This window comes from Heterocephalus glaber, unplaced genomic scaffold (genome assembly GCF_053883595.1).
Source record: "Heterocephalus glaber isolate CG9 unplaced genomic scaffold, H.glaber_assembly_v1.0 deba00001610, whole genome shotgun sequence".
Taxonomy (NCBI): Eukaryota; Metazoa; Chordata; class Mammalia; order Rodentia; family Bathyergidae; genus Heterocephalus; species Heterocephalus glaber.
The window spans coordinates 6,752,680-6,774,857 of NW_028258381.1; the positions used below are offsets into that span (position 1 = coordinate 6,752,680).

The 22,178-nt window shown below is 40.8% G+C and overlaps 2 protein-coding genes across 6 annotated transcripts; one reads left to right on the forward strand and one right to left on the reverse strand.

Moving 5' to 3' along the window:
* Positions 1–1,136: 1,136 nt before the first annotated feature.
* CUNH6orf120 (chromosome unknown C6orf120 homolog) lies at positions 1,137–3,965 on the forward strand. Its single transcript, XM_004868841.3, has 2 exons — positions 1,137–1,253; positions 1,516–3,965. Exon 2 carries the CDS (start codon positions 1,564–1,566, stop codon positions 2,119–2,121), a length of 558 nt encoding a protein of 185 aa, XP_004868898.1. The 5' UTR covers positions 1,137–1,253; positions 1,516–1,563; the 3' UTR covers positions 2,122–3,965.
* Positions 3,005–21,500, reverse strand: Phf10 (PHD finger protein 10). 5 transcript variants are annotated; one of them, XM_087196012.1, is made up of 13 exons: positions 21,219–21,500; positions 18,821–18,927; positions 17,190–17,320; positions 16,541–16,618; positions 14,625–14,758; positions 14,377–14,526; positions 13,412–13,521; positions 11,772–11,925; positions 9,344–9,499; positions 4,727–4,835; positions 4,297–4,443; positions 4,112–4,192; positions 3,005–3,191 (listed from the first exon to the last, which is right to left on the reverse strand). In XM_087196012.1, the coding sequence occupies exons 1-12, from the start codon at positions 21,483–21,485 to the stop codon at positions 4,152–4,154; spliced, it is 1,584 nt and encodes a 527-aa protein (XP_087052138.1). In that variant the 5' UTR covers positions 21,486–21,500; the 3' UTR covers positions 3,005–3,191; positions 4,112–4,151. The 5 variants fall into 5 exon arrangements, 4 of the variants coding, with proteins under 4 accessions (XP_087052138.1, XP_021103295.2, XP_004868897.2 ...); XM_021247636.2 differs by having other exon boundaries at positions 16,541–16,624; XR_015445383.1 differs by having other exon boundaries at positions 4,112–4,443; positions 16,541–16,624.
* Between the last annotated feature and the right edge of the window lie 678 nt (positions 21,501–22,178).

The following is a 22,178-nucleotide window of genomic DNA, read 5'->3' on the forward strand; positions in this document are numbered from 1 at the left end:
CATGGTGACAGGTTACACATGGCCCTGGCCTGCCTATGTCCCACCCCAAATTTACATGTTGAACCTCTCCCCCAAATTGATGTTCTGAGGCGGGCCTTTGGGAGATGACTGGGTCATGAAGGCGGATGCCTCCTGGATGGGTTTCATGCCTTTATTAAAGAGCTCTCCAAATCCCAATCCACCTTTCTACCACCTGAGTACAGTGAAAAGACAGACATCTATTTATGAAGGAGATATTGGGCTTTTGCCAGATGCCAAATCTGCCCTGATTTGGATTCCCAGCCTCCAGAACTGTGAGAAACAAACGTCTGTTTTTCATGAGGCATCCAGTCTATGGTATATCACAGCATCTGAAGAGACTGACATAAGGAAAACTCATTTACTAACCCTAACAGTTACGACGTTGAAGTTTAAAATTATTTTCTTTTGTAATGACTTAAAGCATATTTAAAAGTAGCCCTATTGTTGTATCCACTCTCACGTATTCCAACCTGATACACTTTCTCAATAGGGGAATAAAATGAGCAGTTCCTGCTTGGGACTGCTTGCCTATCAGCCCAGGACCAGCAGGAGAGAATACAGTGATCCACCAGAGCCACATCCATTATGTCCAATCATCAGTGGTGGCCACTCCCTGGAAGCTGAGTCCCCCAATTTCAGTTAAACCAGCCAGCAAGGACTGTGGCGCAAGGCTGACCAAGGGCGGGGGGGGGGTCTCCAGCAGGAGGCTCAGTTCAGGCTGCACAAAGGGCCACAGGGTGACCGCAAGGGTTCAAGTCTACACAAACAACAGATCTTGCAACCTGGGACAAGAGCTGAGCCCCGGCAACACCTCCACGCGAGGACCCCGCCGCATGGCGCTCCGAAGCACAAGGCGCGACCGACAGACAAGCGTGGGTTCCTTCCCCAGGAGCGTCCACAGAGCATCACGTTTTCCACGGGAACAGAGAGATAAAGGTAACACAAGCTAGACAAATCCTCCGCTGTCTCACCTGTAGCCCTGCAGTCCTCGGAGCCCCAGAAAGACTACCGCGCTATCTGGCCACCAGCGCCTATTGCGTCCCTATGGTTACCAGAAAGCGAGCCCCGCCCGCAGCGCCACGCCCCTTCACCATTCTCGCGAGAGCGAGAGGCTTCGCTTTCAGAGGAGGGACCCCTCGCTTCCGGGCGGCCCTTGGCTTCCGGCGCGGCCCCTTTTTGGCGTTCTCGGGCGAGGCCCGGTCCGGCCCGGTTCCTGTTGGCTCCGCGCTGCGGTGAGTGACGGTGGCCTCCCTTTCTGCCGCTCCCCTCCCTTTCTGTCTCCTCCCCGCGAGTATCTCCTCGCCTGCGCCCTTCCTTTCCTTGCTGTCCCCTACCCGCACCCTTCTCCCCTCTTCTCGTCTCCCCCACCTCGTTGTTCCCTCCCCCTCTATGCAGCCCCTTACCGGGGACCCCTAAGCAGACGCGTGGGCGCCTGGCGGCGGGTGCCTGGGTGAACTTCCCTGTGGTCCGCCTGTCACCTATGCGTCCCCGCAGGGACCAGGCGGTTGCAGATGAGCACGCCCCCGCGCTGAGTGCCTGGCAATGGCGACGCCCTGGCAGAGAGCTCTGCTGATGCTCCTGGCTTCCCAGGCCGTGGTCCTAGCCCAGGTTGCGGAGGACGACAATGACGTGCCAGAAGAGTGGCTCCTCCTGCACGTGGTCCACGGCCAGATCGGCGCCGGGAACTACAGCTACCTGAGGCTCAACCACGAGGGCAGGATCATCCTGCGGATGCAGAGCCTGAGCGGCGATGCAGACCTGTACGTGTCAGACAGTACCCTTCACCCAAGCTTCGATGACTACAAGCTGCAGTCTGCCACCTGTGGCCAGGACTCCGTGGCCATTCCCGCGCACTTCCAGCGCCCCGTGGGTATAGGCATCTACGGACACCCGTCCCACCAAGAGAGTGACTTTGAGATGAAAGTGTACTATGACCGGACGGTGGACCAGTACCCCCTGGGCGATGCATACTCTTCAGATGGTGCAGACACTGGTCAGAAGCACGCCTATGCTCCAGAGGAGGCATCGCAAGAGGAGGAGTCCGTTCTCTGGACGATAGTAATAAGCATCTTGAAACTGGTACTTGAAATTCTTTTCTGATTCCTTGAGCATGCTCTGGAGAGTAATACTGTCCTTAATTGGAAGAAATGACTGCAGTGTGCTGTGAATTTTGCTGCATTTATCTGGTTGAAATTCTAGCTACCTATGTGGACAAGGGATGGAAAAATAGCCATATGGTTTTGTTACCTCAGTTACCCCCAAAATAGGAAAATGGATCATAGTATTTTTTTAAAGATCAAAATTCCTGTGAAAGGATATGTTCAATAAAATGTTTAAACTACATTCGGATTAGTTTTTCAGGTTTGGTCAAACAGATTATTGCAGTCACAGATTAGATTAAAAGGTTGATAACTATAATTTTACTGCAGACATTCTGAAAGTTCAACCTGTTAAGTTTTCAAGGGTTCCTAAAATCAGGTCAGAAATGTAGTCATTTATTTACACCTCCTGCAACACAGACTAAAGTCTCAACCCTGTTACCTAAGTAGGGATATGGAACCTTATATCCAAAGAATGTCCTGGACTAAGATACTTGCAAACTTTTTGTTCCTGTGCCAATTAATGACAACTCTGAACCCACATGCACCAAATCTTTCAAACCCATTTACCATCTTCTCATTCCTGGGTCACATATTAAAATTCTTCAGTTACATAACGTTGTTATACTAGTTATGGTTGGCCAGAAACAATACAACTTAGGAAAAATTAATGAAAAACAATAGTAACTTTTCAGGCTAATGGGGGAATAATTAAAGTATTTTTAATTAAATTGCCAAGTATTTCTACTGAATTTTTGAATAAGCTCAAAACACTATAAGATAAAAATCTTTTGGAAGATAACTATTTCTCTACCTGGAATTAGTCTCAAGGGAAAGAGTAGTTTAAAATAAAATAAGTCAACTTGCAGATTTTAAGCTCATAGTTAATTTCAAAAATCTTTTATTGGCATAAAAATGAAAATGTAAATAAATTGGCACCAAATATTCCACTTCAGGAATGTAACATTTAGGTCAAAAAACTATTTTATCCCTCTTTGCTGTTTTTCCCCCTTCTGCCCACTTTCCTGGGTGTTGGGGGGGCTCGCTGACAACAGTCACAAATCCAGCGACCTAGGAGAAAAATTGTTAGTTAATATAGAGTGGAATTTTATTTTTACAGGATTGAATATTAAGCTGTGTAAACTCCTTAACTGTCACTAATGGTAATACCTGGCAGATATTTGGCAGGAAAAGCATTACTAAGTTCCTTAAATGAAGGAGAAAATGTAAATGTCTAGAAATCAATGCAAGCGATGCTGTGAAAAATTCAGTGCAGGGTAAAGGGGTGCAATGCCATATCATATGGATCTTTAAAAATTACTGTAAACCTCCCTAAAATTCAAACACTATCATACTTAAAGATAAGCTCAATAATACAAATCCTAACATAAAATCTGTTACTGAATTTGGCTTTTATCAGCCTTTTGGTCAGCTCTCTAGCAGCCATCTCTCAAGTCCTGGTATACTGTGCTGATAAAAGCTTTTTAAACTTCAAGTTTTTAACAGCACAATGATAAGCTATATTACATCCTTGATATGAATTACTACAGAACGTTGAATAATTAAGTTGCTTGCTTCCACATGAGTCCCAGGAAACTTAGTTCTAAGCATATATTTTATAGTGTATTATAAAGTGTTAACTATGCAAATAAGTTAAAAATACACAATTATCTGTGTAGTAATTACTGTGATTTACTCTGATTCTTTTTTCATTCTAAAGTTACCTGGAATTGTCATGCTGCCTCAGTTAATAGAAATTTGTTCTAATATGTATAAAGGTGTAGTAGTCACTTTACTTTTCTAAACAAATGACTTATAAAAATAAAAACAAAGTTTTGAAACAAATTGATGCACTACTCTAGCTGTTTCAATAGAAAAACACCAGCTCATTCTATATATTGAACTATACTTCAAAACTCTGCCTGGCCATTCTGACATCTCATTTGTCCATTAGCTGCATTGTCTAGGGATGAAAAGCAGATAGACATGACCTGGTTGGTCGCAGCTTCAGTCATGATTGAATAGAAGGGTCTACAGGCCATGTCTTCGTGTCATTATAGTGCTTATGCAGCCTTAAAAAGAGAAATGCTGGGAGAGTTATTACTTAAGACAATGTGCTTTTTAAAATCTTTACCTGATGGAATAGCACCAAGGCCAACACAAAAAGTATGATAACCTCTGTCACACACATCACAGAACATCATTTCTTCTTCATGGTGGGGTTGTCCACATATAATGCATGTCTTACATTCCATACACTGCCATGGGTAGGTCTTAATCATAGAAACAAGCTCCATGCTCATATCCAGGCAAGAAGGATGGCCTAAATCAAAACCAACATTAGTAGCATTTCATAAAAGAATTTTCAATTTAATAATGGCATAATAAAATAAAGTTTGCTTTAGGACTTCACAGGAATGGCTATAATGTTGTACCACCAAAGACATGAAAATACTGTGTAGAAGAAAATACATGGACTTTGTCTCTACCTTAAAAGTTATCCTGTACATCCGATAGCCTTTGAAAGTAGCTGACAACTATAAATTCTAGTTTCTGAAGCAACAAATAGGGTAGGGTTAAAAATCTTAAGACATCTCCATACTTACCACTGTTATCACACTGGGAGCAGTGTATAAGTGATTCAGCCTTTCCTTTCTTGTTGGACTCCTTACCCTTCAGACAAATTCCACATAGGGCATTTGGAATGACCTTTGGCTGGAAGGGTAGAAGAGGACTATAAATTCATGCCAGAAGACCTTACTATGGGTTCAAAAGGAATTCTGTTACTTCATTACTTTATGCTTACTTTGGTAACTTGCTAAAAGGACCTTTTTGAAAGATGTTAACTGGACTTGAGTTTGCTTACAACATAAAATGGACTACTGATGAAAGCCTTAAATTTCATTGTAAAACTTATTAATAGCATGATCTTTTAAAATTAAACATAGCATCCTATATTTCCTCCATGAGTAGTAAGATCTGTGTAATGAACGGGAAGGAAAAATGAAATACACTGTCAAATGTCACTATTGGAAGAGAAAATCCAAGGATCAAGTGACCATTACATGAGAGATAAGCCTAAATTCTAAGGAGCTTAGATTATCAACTTTGTTTAAAAACTGGTATTTTCCAAAGCTGTAAAAGTGGACTATAAAATCTAAGTTTAAAAAATGTCTTAACATTTTTAATTCAAAGATGTCTTCTTTCTTATACATTATCATGTGCATATATGTTTGTAGAAAATGAGAGTTGTGTGATGACTGCCTTTCATGTCTAACAAAATAGAACCTACACTATAGTACAGAGATTCACTATGAGATCTAAAACACTAAAAACTTTTCAGAAAAGCAAAAAAATATAGTCTGGTAAAAAAGAAACACCCTTATGTTTTGAAGACATTAATCATCATTCAGATTTAAAAGCATATACAATGTTTGGACTTTTAAACAATTTGGCAACACATGGACAAAAGAAACAACTCCCTATACCTAGTTACCAATGCAGGGAGAATCAGTCTTGACTTGAAAAAAGAGGCTCACTCATGTAATCAACACGCATAAAAAAACTGGTAGGAAAGGAAGAGCAAGTGGGGTTAAGAATGAAAAGGAGGGCAGGGGAATATAGTGATGAACTGGGAAAGGAATTATTTTAAGTAGAACCGTTACGTTTCTGCTTTATTCAGTACATCCAAATGCATCTTGTGTATCTCCTAAATTATTGCCACCAAAGAGGAATCTCAGTAATATTTTGTGTCGTAAAGTATTCTAGCTTTGAAATGTCTCACTGCCACCTTCAGAACCAGTTAGGCGTAAAAAATTTCTTCTTCTTTTAAGTTTTTATTTTTTAATTATTTTTCTTTGCAAAAGATGACAGAGGCATTTAAAAAGAATTTTTGGCTTATTTATTTAAAAAAAGTCAACCTTATACATAAATATGATAAAAACAAACAATCACAAATGTCTACAAAATAATAAATATCATAGAAGTTAAACATACATATAAAATGTCACCATTAACTATTCTACATCTCCTATATGTATTTTTATACCCTGTTCCCCCCAACAAAAAGATAGAGGTCACATGCTCAAACCTTTAAGTCCTGCAGTGCAGTTTCCCTCTGATGTTACTGCTACATTCTAAGCGCATGGCTCCCACTATGTTCCTCCACTTCAATTAAAAGCTAGGAAGTGAACTTCCATTATCCAGACTGATTGAATTATGATCAAATCTATAACTGCCACAATAGCAGAGACCTACCTCTCAATCCACCAAAACTAAGAAATCTGTTGGTTACAGTACCTGGGCTAAATGTAAAAGATACATGTATTTAATACTTGTAGTTTAACTTAAGATATTGGCATAGTAAGTAGTATCTTCCACTCAAGGAAGTAACCACACAATATTAAATTCTATAATGAGAGCTCCTCAGGAGATCCTTTACAAAACAAAAGTCAGAAGAAATAAAACAAGGCTAGTCATTCACATTCTAAAGCAATTCAGGTTCTATGATCATTAAAATACACATAAATGCCTACAATAAAAAGACATTAAGAAAATTCTAGGTTTACTTCTAAGCTCAAATCAATGTTTTGTTAAATCACTAAAAATTTTTCTTACCCAATAGCCTTCATCTTGATGAAAAGAGAGAGGGAAGAGAAGGAGGAGAAACAGCTTTGTACCACTTTCTACTGTGACTCTGCACGTCAGCACTCAAAAGCCAATCTCAGAGCTATCTAAGCAGCTAAGGTACCTGCATCCAGGACCTCAAGGATCTAGGTAGGGAGCTGTCTGTCCCCCATAAACTGCAGAGTTGAGGGAGGAGGCAAGGAAACGTGCGAAACTCCCCCGAAGATTAATGAAACAGAACCCTACCTGTGTCTGACACACTGTCCTACTTCAGATAACTACACCACCACCAAAGCCTTGCTGAAAAGAAAACTAAAATACTCATCTCAATGGTTTTCAGCATTTCAAATGAAAGATAAGTTAGACCTTCATAATACCATTAATATAGCATAGATTTTAATTATACATTTTAGGCCTGAATGCTAGCAATTATGCTTTAATTTCAGGTTAATGTAACCTAAAAGATACTGTCCTACAAATTTAGGCCAAGCAGTAATGAATCTTACTAAGCAAAGCATCAGATACATTATCCTTTGTTTTAACACTCCTATTTTCAAAGTGTGTGTGGGGTGTGTTTGTGTGTGTGTGTGTGTGTGTGTGTGTGTGTGTGTGCGCTTCAGCTTGAAGTACCCTAATATTCAGGCACATCTTGGCTTATACTTTCATAGGTTAATTTTTAATAAATACTTCACATTAATGTGTAATGTCTAGATACTGGCTGATACCATCTTTGAACTATCTGAAACATTTTTAGTACCTAAGTTATAAAAATGTTCACAGAAGTTTACATAATGTTTATTTTGCATATCAGACTCCCTTGAGTATTAATAATTTAGGTTAAGCTATATGATTTATTATATAGTGAATCAATGATAATATGGCTAGTTCATTTTCAACCTGTATTAAAACATCTATTTCAACATTCTCTTTTTCATCCACACGTGTTCATGCACACCTGTAATCCCTGCTACCTGATAGGCTAGGGCAGGAGGACTGTAAATGAGCCCAGCCTGGGCAACTTAGCAAGACCCTGTCTCAAGATTAAAAAAAAAAAAAAGGGCTGGGGATGTATCTCAGTGGTAGAGCAAATGCCTAGCATGTGCAAGGCTCTAGGTTCAATCCCCAGTATCACAAAAAAAAAAATTCTTTTTTTAATCCATGATCAAATAGGTTTATTGTCTGAAAGAGCTAAGTACTGAAGAGTAAGACAGTGAGCTCCCACTCCCATTTGAATCTCTGAGACCACATGAATATGTTCATTTGTGTAGGCTACGTTTCTGAAATTTAATCTTTGGAGTTCATTTGTTTTCAGTTACTAAGCGTTAATTTAAATCTTCAGTTTAAAAAAAAACTTAGATAAGCTCTCTCTATATATTTGTGTTAGAAGCTATAAAAATCAACACTGCAGCTTATTAAGCTACCCTTGAAAAAGCAATCCCTGCTAAATGACACTTAAAATTTGCTTGATGTGGGTTGCAAAAACATACATGTTTAAATCATTACACAAGGACAATCTCTAATAAAATATGGAATATGCTAATTTATTACATCTGGGGATATTTTTTAGATTTTTTGTTTTTGCTTCAAAAAAAAGATAAATGAACTTTCAAAATTCTGCTTAAAGTAGGGAAGGATGAGTTACAGTTCCCTTCAACTTGTTCTTGTGGGTTATATACCACGATGCTGACATACAACAGAGTGCTTAACAATTTCACTCAGCAAAATTTTCTCAACACCCTATTTAAAACTTTCCTGCAGTACACCTTCATAATCATAATAAAGCATACATCCTAATACACTTCATATCGAAAGAACTGTATTTTACTATAACTACCCAAAACAAAACTCTGCAGCTAATTTTACTCCTTTTATGATATTCTTATATCCCTATATCCAAATAAAACTGCTCACTTCTCATCTAACCTTTCAAAGGCAAAGATCAGGTAGAGAGGAAACAATACCATAGTAATAGCTGCTGACAACCTACTGTCTTACTCTGAGAATAATCAAACCACAAGATAATAAGAATTTTTAAACCTTGTCCTAGAATTATGTGGACTATTTGTTGAGGTTATGGTAAAAGTCACCACAATGTAAACAACAGGCTTTATTTTCTATCCTAGAATCAGCTGAATTTAGCAGATGGATCAAATAATCCTTAGATTAAATCCAATTTTTCTTACTGCAAGGCACTACAGAAATGCAACTCAGCCTAACAGTGTGTCCACCCATACTGTTCAGCTCAGCAGGCTTAGCTACACAAACTGCTAAGATACTTAAAATGCCATTACAATTAAGACTTTAAATTCTGCCTGTGAAATAATGTTTAAAAACTCATACTTGCCTGGTTATCATTTAAAAGCAGAGAAGACTCAAAATGTACATATACAGAAAACAGAAGCTAACCAGTAGCCAAAAGTGACAGGAAAGCCACCAAAGAAATAAAGCAAAAAGAAAGTAGCAGACAGGTGTACACCATAGGACAGCTAGTGAGGTGCAGCAAGCAGGAGCTCCACATCGTGAAGTGCAGAGTTAACATGGTTCAGGGAGAGAGGCTGGTCAGTAAAGAAGCTGAGTCAGGGGCTTTTTTCTTCTACCTTGTACCCAGGAACTGACTTGGACAGTACAGAACGTTTGGAGCCATCCTTTCTCAGAGGAGCGGCTTTGTCTTTTGACTTCTGTCTTCCCGGGAAGGCATCCTCCTGGCCATCGGGAGGGCTCTCCCCTTCTGACACATTGCCTGAGGAGCTGTCCTGCAGCGCAAGAGGCAAAAACAAAGGTTCTTTGGAATCCAGACAGATCTAACTCGGAATCAAGTATTAAAAATTCATCACATGAAAAATATAAAGATCTTTCTAAATATAAGAAATCTGTTTCCAGTAGAGACTAAAAGAAGTCATATTAAAAAGTACTTATCCTTCTTGTAAGTACAATTTAGCTTAAAGCTAATTCCATTTCCTTCAGCAAGTGCCTTATCAGCTTTTTTTACTTATGTCAACAAGAATGAAGTTACCCATTTCAGCTTCAACATTCTTCAAATCACAAGGGAGCATATTTGTTTCATATCATTATAAATAAGTGTGATTATTTTCACTGCGTAATAAAGGCCATTAAAGTCCTTCAAATACAGATCTGTGCTGTCACAATGTTAACTATGCCAGTCCAAGGATAGTGGATTCCACAGATCTACAACAGGATCTGACATATTCAAGGTTTCAGACCTCAATAGCTAATCATTTATTTCATTCTATGTTTAAAATTTTCTAGTTAGAACAATTTTGGCATGAATTGTTGGGAGCAATGCTACATAATTCTAGGGAAAAATCATTTGGTTAGCCTAGTTCTCTTGCCTACAGCCCAGCTACAGAATAACTCCAGTTTGGCCTCCGGTCACAACTGAGACTTCAGTGATCCAGTGATGCTGTGATTCTCCAGGACAAGGGCTGTAGGCAAGAGAACTAGGCTAACCAAATGATTTTTCCCTGGAATTATGTATGTAGCATTGCTTCCAACAATGAATTATAATTATAAATGAAAATATTAGGCCACCCACGGCCAGGTGACACACACCTGAGATGAGGGCTGGGTGCTTGGTGCCCCTGCCTGGTGTTCCTAGGTGTATGCACAGATGCAGTGGGTCCCCTAGCTCTCCCTCACACACCCACCCTACCTTATAATGTGGCCTCATGTTTCAAAACACAAAACTGAGTTACACTGTGTTTAAGCACTATGTGCATTTTCTCATACATTAACTATTCTTTGCACGTCTATCCTATAAATTTATCTGTCACTAAAGACATTAAGATTTATTTGGGATTTCCACTATGAAAATTATCACCATTAACACTCAAATCAACATTTTTTCTTATTAATTTCTTTGCCAGCATTTCATTAAGTTCTAAGAATGAATTCTGCCAGAATATTTGCTAAGTCAAATTCTGTGAAGGGCTGGGGATTTAGCTCAGTGGTTTTGCCGCCTGCTGCACAAGTGCAAGGACTCGAGTTCAATCTCTGGTACCAAAAAAAAAAAATCCTGTGAAGATTAAAATTCCTGGTATGCTGTCAAAACAGTTTCCCAACACAATGGATTTATTTACACTCCTCTGAACCATAGGAGGAAGCTAGCTTTATCACCCAGAGCTCGACACAGCTCCGGTTCCAGCTACCCGGCAGGGGGCAATATGCACCACCACTCCCACACTCTTAACAGGCTACAATTTTATGTAACAAGTATGACCAAGTATGTTTTACAGGGTTGGCAAGAAGGAACTATAATGTCACCTAATTTTAGCACATTCTCAGGCTCAGGTCAGCCATAGTGTGAAGTCCGCAATGGAAAGTTACTTAAAGTACACTTCTATAGAAAAATCAAAGCCCTGTTTCACCACTAGCACCAAAGCCCTGAGCCACGAGCAGCCTGCCGTTCTTCCCATTCACAGAATATACCAACCTCCTGGTCTTGCTACCACATTTGGCTAAGAGTCATGCAGGGGTAGAGGTATGGCTCAGTGGTAGAGCACTTTCCTCACACGCACAAGGCAACCCCAGCACCACCAAAAAAAGTCACACAGGAAAGCCCAACAGCTAGCACAACTCATTAGTAAATGTAATGTTTTCTTATAGAAAGCCTGATTAAGCAACTGAAACCCAAGTTAATGTCCTCCCCGAAACCAAGAAAAATACATTTTTCTGTAGGAAAAAATCAGAATCTGTTTTGTTCAGTATTTTAAGCTGTACTGTCAGGAAGTTAGATAAAAGATAATAAACTAATGTTCAGTACCCTTGCCTAATGTGCTCATAACAAAAAAGGAGGAGCCATTTTAAATATAAAACTTAACATACGCCATGTACAGCTTGTACACAACCACACACAAAATGAACAAATTGCTTGATCGAAGTTTTCTGGAAATTACATGCAACTCAACAAGAGTGTGGTGACACAGCTTAATTTAACATTCTGGGAAGGCAGCTGGCAAACATTCAGAGTGAAAGGAAACTCCTCCTACTAAGGACAAACATTCCTACCGAAGTGCCCTTATGTTTCCGCTTCTCATCACCACGCCCATCTTCAGCATCATCTGAATCACCATCGCTGTCCAATGCAGGGAGCTCAGGGTCCAGAGGGGGCTCATACAGGGCTGTGTTCAGAGGCAAATATCGCAGTTCATCTGGTGAGTACCTAAATTCAGAGTTTACTTTTATTATTAAATATGAACACCTTGGCTTTGAGCTGCAAAAATCCCCTTAAGCTTCCTATTCCCACATGCTTTTGAAAATGATTATAGAGACCTTTCATTTTTCATCCTGGTTATCAGATGGGAATAAAACCCTGAATATTTTTTCATGAGACTGATCATGTAGAATACGTATTTGATTCTTACTGTTGAAAGATAATGCTTCTCCCTTTCACTCTCAACTCAGTAATGAAAAAAATAACTAAAATGCCAGCAGACAAAGGTGAACTACAGTGATACAGAATAGTACATCAACATGTGGGTCAAGGTCTGCAGCCTGCTCACATCCATCTCCACCCTGGCCTGGGTCGTTGCCACCTCTCTAGCTGCAGCCCTCCACTTGTAAACAGGGATAGTAACAGCCTAGCTCATAAAACCAATACAAAGATTAAATAAATTAATCCATGGAAATCATAGCAGTGCACAGTTAAGACATAAACTGTTTTCAATTATTTTAAACCAATTATTTTTTTGGAAACATGTATTCTAATACTTAATCATCTGGCTGTCTGATGCTGCAGAATGGCCGTACTTCCCCTTAGTCAGATAGCACACTACCACCTCCCTTCAGAGGGGCCTCACTCAGGAAGGGACCCTGGACCAATACCTCCCTCCACTAAAAGGAAAGGCATTGGTAGAATGGCATATAATTCTTAATCATCTGCTCACCCAAAACACAAGCAAAATTTTGTAATAAAAAAGTCTGCCTATGATCTAAATTTGACTTTCAAACAGTAAATATTCTCTACAGAATATTCTCTATTCCAACAAACATGTTTCCAGAGTAAGGTTTAAAGCTGACACTAAGATGCTGAAACAAAATGAACCCATTAGCCCTGGGTTTTTGTTTGTTTGGTTTGGTTTAAGTTTTGATTACAGTGAGGCTAGGAACAGGAGACAAGCAGCACTCATGATACACACACTAGAAGCAGCAGCCAGGCCATCCCAGCAAGTTGGCAGGTACCAATGCACGGTCCTGCCCTGCTGCTCACTCTGCTCCTGCTGCTCACTCTGCTCCTGCTGCTCTGTAGTACTAGTCAGTGCTTCTCAAACTCTAACCTGCACATATATCGTGAATCACTACACATATCTGTTCAAATGCAGACTTAGGCAGTGGGCATGGAGTTGTGCCTGAGATTCTGCATTTCCAGCAAGATTCCAAGTGATACCAGTGCTGTTGGACCATGGACCACATTGCAACCTACGAGTTATACACAACCTCTGGCATCTATCTGTGACAAACTCGAAGCAGGCGGGCAGAAATACGGCACCTAGACTTCCTCAGCAAGTGTCTAAATTCTGGTTAAAGGGTGTTCTTCACCATAGAACCAGAGAAGATATAATTGACACAAGTCCTACACAACATCTTTTGGTGTTGGGAGGCAAGTACTCAAGGTTCTGAAACCCATGATAACTACATCTACTGAATACCTCTTGTAGTACTCCTGGAACTGTCCGGGGATGAGAGCCACTGGGTAAGAACTGACCTTTGTCCGTTCTGTTGGCAACACTTTGTACTTCCCTTGAGGCACCTGGATAACCTGTGTTAACAGAGAGATGCAAAACCGATTCCATGCCAGGAATCATGGGTTAGGAAGAGAATCCTCACAAGTGCTCCACTGAACACACCTCCAACCCACCCCATAAAAGCAGCAAAATGTGACACTGGGAGCTACAACCTAAGAGGACAGTTGGTACTTTCTAGTTCCATGCGTGACAAGTTTTGTGGGCTAGTTCACCACAACCACAACTTCTGAGAAGAGGTAGTGTATCTCCTGCTTACCAAGTAACACAAGTGTGACCTGGGTCACACTGCTTATAAACCTCTCTGTAGCTCAACATCTCCCTCTGAGAAATGGAAACTATACTACCTCCAACTTCATGTGGTTACTGTGAGAATTAAGTGAATGTGAAAATTCCTCGCGACCACCCTTAGGATATATAGCAAGGAGGATACATAGCTACAATCAGTCTCACGCAGTAGAATATCAATCATAAAGCAAAAGAGACCTTTAAAAAAAAAGGCAGTGGACACAGTGGGGCACATCTGTAAACCCAGCCATTTGTGAGGTCAAGGCACGAGAATGCAAATTCGAGGCCAGCCTGGACAACTTAGTGAGACTGTCTCAAAACAAAATGGGCTGAGGATGTATCTCAGTGTGAGAGCTCTTGCCAACATGTGTGAGGCCCAGTATTTGATCCCCAGAACCACAAGAAGAAAATAAAAAAGCAAACTGAGCATTATTCAGCACATCATTAAAAAGGTTATCTTAATTTCTGCAGAAGAAAAGAATAAGGACCTTATATCAAAACAATAATAGTAAATGGGGAAATGACCACTCTGTAATAAGAAGCAATCACTAGACTCAGGTAGTACTAAATTTAAGTCATCCTACGTGTGTCTGTAAGTCAAAATAAGCTCTTCTTTCTTCCATCCGCTCCCGATTTAAGTTGCTGTTAAATTCAGCTGCTTTTTTGGCAGCTTTCTTAATGTACTCAGGCACTTTGCTGGCTTCAACTTTCTGAGTATTCTGTTGTTGCATTTGCTGAAATAAAAATATTACAGTTGGAAGTCACACATAACTTTACAAAATGACATTCTTCTCATCCCAAATAAATGATGCTAATCACCTCAGTTACTTACAGAATACTCTTTATAATGATCTGTAATGCGCTGACGTTCTTTTTCTTGTAGAATAACAGAATATTCAGCATGTTTGGCTGGATATTCTTTTATCATTAAATCAATCACTTCATCACTGCGCAATGCTGTTAAACCTATTTTTTTTAAAAAAGTAAAGAAGCTCTTTAAGGCTAAGCAAAGAAAAATACTTTTTGAAAACTACATGTAAAAGGTTTCAGAGTAGTTGAGGCAAAGTATTTTTTTTCTTTTTTTCTTCTAGAGACAGGATTTCCAGGCTGGCCTCAAACTCATGGCAATCCTCCTGTCTCAGCCTCCCTAGTGCTGGGATTATAGGTATGTGCCACCACACCCAACTACAAAGTATTTTAATAGACTTGAAAAATAATATAATATTCATAATAAAAGCCAAAAATATATTATCTTGAGAAGGCAAAGAAATCAATTCTTCACCCAAATGAGTTTTAGATTTTACATATCATAAACATAAATATTCCTTTACTTCGAAACCATTTTTTATTTGCTGGTTTTGTTATTTTTTAGTTCTTATTTTGTATTAGCACATGTTTTCAGTACATAATGTTTACATTCCTTGTGGGGAGTTGGTACATGGACATAACAAGTCCCAATTCTTCCATCCCCTTCCCTTCCTCCCCTCCCTCTCATGACTGCCTTACCATTTGAGAAAGATCTATCTCCCTACTTCATATCAATTATCTTTTATTTTGCTCCTTATTTATATATAGGGTCTCTCATATAACAGAAACCATGTGATATTTAAGCTTGTGTGTCTGATTTATGTCACTTAACATATGGTCTCAAGGTACACCCATTTTCCCACAAATGACTCAAATTTATCTTTTGTGTGTGTGTATGGTACTGGGGATCAAACTCAGGACCTTGCACTTGCCAGGCAGGTGTGGAACCACTAAACTACATCCCCAGCCCTCAAATTTATCTTCTTTGTGGCAGAGTAGTATCCCAGTGTATGTAAATACCACTATTAAATAATGATGTACACTAACCATTAACAATGTAGGATTTTAGATGTATAAAAAGGTTTTCAATGTACTTTTCCCTAGTCTTCAAATTTCATACACTAAAAATATACCAAATTTTTAAAAGACTAGTATATACATATCACTGAAAGTTTCCAAAACTCATCATATCATATTTCACCAAGTGCTAAAATGAACACCCATGAATTTATATTAAACAGTAGCTATGTTCTATCACAATGCTTATGAGTAGTAAATTATGAATACAGCATGGAGACAGTTACATAGAACTAAAACTTTAGCAAAATTTGACTATTTTTTTTCTTTTTCTTTTTTTTTCAGTACCAGGGATCGAACTCAGGACTTTACACTAGGCAGGCAATGTGCCACTGAGCTATATTCCCGGCCCCAAAATTTGCCTCTTGAGAAGTAAGGATGTATGGGTTCAATCCCCAGTGACACACACACACAAAAAATAAGGATTTACACTTTTAAAAAATACAAATTTTAGCTGGGTATAGTGAGTGCCTATAATTTCAGCACTCGGGAGGCTGAGAATTTCTGTGAGTTTGAGGCCAGCCTGGGATACATAATGAGTTCAAGACTAGCCTTAACTACAAGATCCTGTCTAAAAAACACCAAAAGAGAAAAAGGAAAAGATAACCTTAAAAAAGAAACACAAAATTTGCACACAAAACACAAACACTTTGACAGCTCTGGGAAGTTATTATTAGAAAATTATATTGTTATAAAACATAAACTTCTTTCTCCTTTCCACTTCAAGAAAATAAACAATTTAGCATTTAAATAGCTCAATTTATTTTATTATGTAAAATATTCAACAAAAAGAGATAAATACTTATCCAATACCACCTACAAATACATGCAGCTTGAAAAATTCACATTAAAAACTTACATTACCTAGAGTGCACTGAGTTTCTGTAATGACATTTAGCTCTCTCAGGTAGAGTTTCTCTTTGTGAGACAAATCTCGTCGCTCTAAATCTCAAAAAAAAAAGAACAAAAAACTATTAAAAATAATGAAACATTATACATTTATAAAGTGTCTAACAGCTTAAAAAACTGATTTTTTAAAAACAATTTAGATATTCTCAGTATTAAGGGAACTACACAAAAATGTTATAAATTATAGAAATTAAAAAAACGAAACTAAGAAGAGTAACCTAAAGCACAAAGGTAACATAAATAACTACACTAACATAATTAACCAGAAATACCCTTTCTGAAATTCAGATATGGTTTATGTAGCTAACTGCATTCCTAAGGTTGAGGAGCAATGGTAAAGAATCCAAATCTCTTAGCTACAAAATAATTTTTTTCTAAAATTCCCCCCCCAAAATTCACTTTTTTCACTTTGCCTTTAAATCAGTTTGTGAGATAAAGAATATATAAATGACAGAGAGATGTTGAATAGTAAAAACCAGCAAGAACAAGAATATAAAATATAAATAATTTATATGTAAAAATTTAGAAGTAGACAGTTGATCATACAGAATTACTATTAGTTAAAATTTATATGGCATTTATAAATAAACTAAGACTTAAGTACCTGGATATTTCCGTTTAAAGGAGGTCACACCCAAATATTCACTAACTTGTTCTTGAAGCATATAGTACTCTCCTGTTTCATCAGGTGGCCATTTGTACTCAATCAGATTTTCTGCTGGATAGTAACTAAAGCTGAGCACAGAAATACATATTATGCTTTAAAAATGGCATTTATTACATTCTAATTACTTTTGTTTTTGAGGATATTTTGACAATTAAGTATTCAAATTCTGTTATGACTTGATTTATGCTTATTAAAGAAAACTACAAAACAGGTTAGAAGGAAGATCATTTGAAATATATCAAAAATTGAAAATATTTTATGTATACCACAAGGAACCAAGACTCACAACTACTAGCAACAATGGCCTGTTCAGACTGAGTGGAGACGAAAGCAAGGTAGTGGTATCAGCTCTGAATTCTTTGTGGCTTAATACTCACTACAGTATTTCATCCACGTGGGCTATATGGGAGCAACTTCTGATTCTTTTTGCTGCTTAGTGAGTCCCAAAGAGGGAGCGTAGGACTCTGTTTTTCAATGAGCTGGCCTATCTATGCCCCATGTTTTTTCTTTTTTTTTTTTTTTTGGTCTTTTTGAGAAAGGGTTTTGCTATTCAGTTCAGGCTGGCCTTGAACTCACAGCAATCATCCTGCCTCAGCCTCTTGAGTGCTGGGATATACACCATAATTATTTGTTCTCATATGTCCTCCACAGACCAGAAGAAAGAATGGACCTACTTTCAAAGTGCCAGTGTCCTGCAGTCAATCTCAATCCTGAAGAACAGAGTTGAGATTTCAGGATCTGAGCCAATGTGATTCCCAAATCAGAGGCACAATAAAACACTACTTTATGCATCTATCCATTTGAAAAGTAGCTGACAAAAACAGTATTTCCAAAACTGGTGCTGGGCCACTAGATATCCACACACAGAAGTATGAAACTGAACCCTGACCTTACACCACATTAAAAAATTAACTCAAATGGACCAACAACCCAAATATAAAAGCTAACTCTGACCTAACAATGGATTCTTAGCTATAACACCAAAAGCACAAGTTATAAAAGAAAAAAAATAGCTATTCTGGACTTCATCAAAATAAAAAAAAACTTATACATCAAAGGACACTATCAACAGTGAAAACTCAAGGGTTGGGGTAAAATATTTACAAATATATACACACGATAAGGGATCAATATCCAGAATATATAAAAAACTCCCATAACTCAACAACAACAACATAAAAAAATTTTAAGGGCCAAGTTCTAGATAGATACTTCTCCAAAGCTACAAATGGCCGATAAGCACATGGAAAGATTCACAACACCACTAGTCATTATGGAAATGCAAATCAAAACTCTCAATAAGGTATCACTTCACACTTCTTAGGATGACTATTGTCAAAAAAAACCTGCAAGGATCTGGCAATGAAAACTGAACTGCTGATGGGAAGGTATTGAAATGGTACAGCTACTATGGAAGAAGTATTATGATTCAGAAAGAAAGAAAGAGCCTAAAAGCCTTAATTAATGCCTTTTTCAGGGCTAGGAAGCAGGAGAGAGGAAAAAAGGAGCTAATACCGAGAAGAGAAACATACCACAACAAATATTATTAAGCAGTAAAGTGCCAGTACCTGAGATCCTGACTGGATGTCTCGCAGCTCCTGGAGCTGTCTCCTGAGCCCATCCGCCTCCTTTTGGATGGCTGAGTCCCATCATTTGAATTATCTTCATTATCATCCTACGCATTTAAAAGATTCAAAAGTAATAATAATTAGAGAAAAGAATAAATAATAAACAGGGAAACGATAATTTGTATCTTTGCACTCTTGCTAAAAGTCTCAATAAGTGAAAGGATTTTTAAAGGACAATTAATTATATAAATGTTAATTTCCTATAATAATCAAGTGACTAAAAATTTGACATAAGCAAGACCTAGAGAAAAACTAAAACCTAATCTTCAATTGAAACAAAATTTTCAATTAATCTATGAATCTAAATTTATGTTTACTTTTTTACCAATTAAGATTAAAATGCTTTCTGCTTTTAATATAAAAACTGCTGCATCACTCAAAAATCGAGGCAAACTCTCCTACCTATGCTAGGCAACTGTACAGGTCATTCATAGCATTTCAACTCAGAACTGGTTCACAGGACTATTCTACTTTAGGCATCTATGTTCCTGTGAAAAAGTCACCAAATGGCTAAAAACAGGTTACCAATCCTAACCATTTACCTATGCTACATAACGGTCATTAATTTATAATATAGTAATACATACATCCAAAAGACAGCCATATATATTTATTTATTTATGTGTACTTTTTAATGCAACTATGTAACAAGCTATAAGTTCTACCAGTAAGGAAATGAATGAGGTATCAGATGTCAGAAAATTGATTTATTTACATGTTAGCCAAGGCTTACAGTCTAAAAGTCAGTTTTTTATATTATCTGGTTAAAGTACCCTGTCCTCTGACAAAATATTAAGCAAAAGTAATTCTGCGAATGAAAATAAAAGCGCCAGTAACAGTGTTCAGGCATGCTAGGGCTTGACGTTCTGGGGCCTTACTGTGCCCTGCCCTCGCTAGCTGGGTGGTTATTCTCTGAGAGCTTCTTCCTACCTGAAAAACTAGGCCCATAATAGTACCCATTTTATGTGGTTAATGTAAGGATCACATAAGTTAATACCTAGAAAGCACTAGCAAATACTGGTAAACATTCTAAAGTATGACGATGAGAATAAAATCTCAAACGTCTCCACTCCCTAGAAATCTACTAAGATTCTTTTCCAAACCGCAAAATGTACAAAACATTCTTCTTTAATCCTTATAAAATAAGCATTCTGGGCTCTTTAGTTGGTTTTCTCTTTTACTCCCTTGGCCTCCTCTCTTAAAAAAATAAGCATTCAATTAAACAGCCTGATACTCCTTTTAAGATTAGCAACCAAGTAGGAGCTGGCAAACAGTCTATTTTCCCAAAACTAACGTTTAACACTAAATGCCACAATTGCAAAGCTTCATTTCCAATACTTCAGACATTATTCATTGTAAGCATTCAAGTATCTTCTTTTTTCTATTTTACTCGCTTCTGAGTATTTTAAGAATGTTTATGTCAATTTATTTCCCTTTGGTTAAAAAAAAAATGAGACACTCAAAAACAGACAAAAGCAAAAAAATAAAAAGTTAAAAGGTGAGACTTAAAAAAAAAAAAACTAAGGCCACAATTCCATATACTTTGTGAAGTGTTTTAAATTTGGTATTGCAAATTTTAGGCAAATGCATAATTACATAAAGTGCACATCCGGTCAGCTGGCCTTTTTCCACACAAACTGCAGTATCCAGCAAAATGGGACTGTTCTAAGAATACATGTGTGACCATGATACTGATAAAGGACACGTTCAGAAGAATCCCAAACTTTCAAGATCAGAGACTTGCACGGCAGTTAGGAGTGGGCGAGCTGAGCTGAACAAGGCAAGGCACAGGGCGAGCTCAGCAGGTGCCCGGCACACCCGGTGAGCCTTTCAAGGGATAGCCTGGTCCGATCCCCGGGGGCCCTGAGCGGGCCAAACCCGACTCGGACCCGGGCCCCCTCCCAGCCCGCCCTCCGCTGATCCTGCCGAGCCTTCTGCCGGCCCGCGCGGCCTTCATGGCGGCTCCTCATCAGAAGTTCTGAGGTGTTAAAACATCCCTCCCAGCCTCTGCCACCACATCGCACAGTCGGAGATGGCGTTTGAAGGCACGCCAGAGCTCTCAGCCCGTTCCCCTCCACTTTCTGACTTTCACAACCCGGAGTTACTCCCACTCCCGGCACAGCGTAAAGTTTAAGAGTTTCGCCAGCGACCCCGCCACGTCCCCACCGCCTCGCCGGGGCGCTCGGGCCGGACGGCTCCCAGGAGCGGAGCCGGGGCCGCGCCCCCGCCGCACTTGTTGCTCCCGAGGCTGAGGGGCGCGGGGCGACCCCGGTCCCCGTCCGCTCGGCCGCTGCCGTCCCGCAGGCAGGCCCGCTCAAACCCTAGGGCCGCTCCTCACCTTCGGGGACGGTGCTCCGGGGCTGGCCGGGTCGCTGTCGCACGGCCGCGGGGACAGCGCCGCCCCGGGCCCGGCTGCCGCCGCCATTAGGCCGAGCGCCCCGCGCCGCCGCCGCCGTCGCCGCTTCCGCCGGGCCCCGGCCGCCGCCGCCGCTGCCGCCCCCGCCCGGGCCGCCCGCCGCCCCGGCCCCGGCCCCGCCCCCTCCGCCCGCCCGCCTGGGGGCCGGCCCCTGCCGCCGCGCGCCCCGCGGGCCGCCGCCACCGCCATCCGGGCCTCGCCGCGCCGCGCGCCCGCCGCCGCCGCCACGGACCCGCGCGCGCCGCCGCCTGCCGCCCGCTCGCCGCCCGCAGCCCGCCGCCCCGCACGCCGCCGCCGTCCGCCTCGGCGCCGCCCCGCCCCAGCTCGTCCCCGCTCGGCTCGGCGCCCCGCGCGTCAGCCCGCGCTCCGCCCCACGCAGCCCGTTCCCACTGTGGTCCTTCCTCTCCCCTTTCCTCCTCCTGGTGCCCGCCCCCTCCTCCCCTCCTCTGGGGGTCCCTACACTCTCCCACCACACTGGGGGCCCCGCCTCCGCCCCGCCCCGTCAGGGGTCCCCGCCCCCTCCACCTCCTTCCCTATGGGGGGGTCCGCGCCCGCCCCCTCCCCGCCCCTCGTGGGAGGGTCCCCTTCCTTCCCTTCCCCTCCCCTTCTCCTCTCCGCCACTGCCCCTGCCCTCCCTATCCGGGGTCCCCTCCCCTCCCCTCCCCTCCCCTCCCCTCCTTTTCTCTTCTTCCTTCTCCACCCACAGTCCCCTCCTCTCCTCTCCTCTTCAGAGCTCCCTGCGCTGGGCGCAGCGCCTTTGTTCCTGCCCTCCTGGACTGCACCTCGCCCAGCGGCACGCGGAGGACACCCTGGCACAGGTCCCTCAACCAGTTCTCGCGTCCGTGCGGCCCGCGGTCTCTTGGGGACGCCGCTGCGGCCCGG

What these genes read in the sequence shown, in the direction of transcription:
- CUNH6orf120 (XM_004868841.3), top strand. Translation starts at nt 1,564, where the DNA reads ATGGCGACGCCCTGGCAGAGAGCTCTGCTGATGCTCCTGGCTTCCCAG.
- Phf10 (XM_004868839.4), bottom strand. Translation starts at nt 21,485, where the DNA reads ATGGCGGTGGCGGCGGCCCGCGGGGCGCGCGGCGGCAGGGGCCGGCCC. An exon ending in CTTTAAACGGAAATATCCAG is followed by an intron (nt 16,625 to 17,189) that starts GTACTTAAGTCT and finishes TTTTTTTTTGAG; the next exon opens with ATTTAGAGCGACGAGATTTG. An exon ending in CTCCCAGTGTGATAACAGTG is followed by an intron (nt 4,444 to 4,726) that starts GTAAGTATGGAG and finishes GTTTTGATTTAG; the next exon opens with GCCATCCTTCTTGCCTGGAT.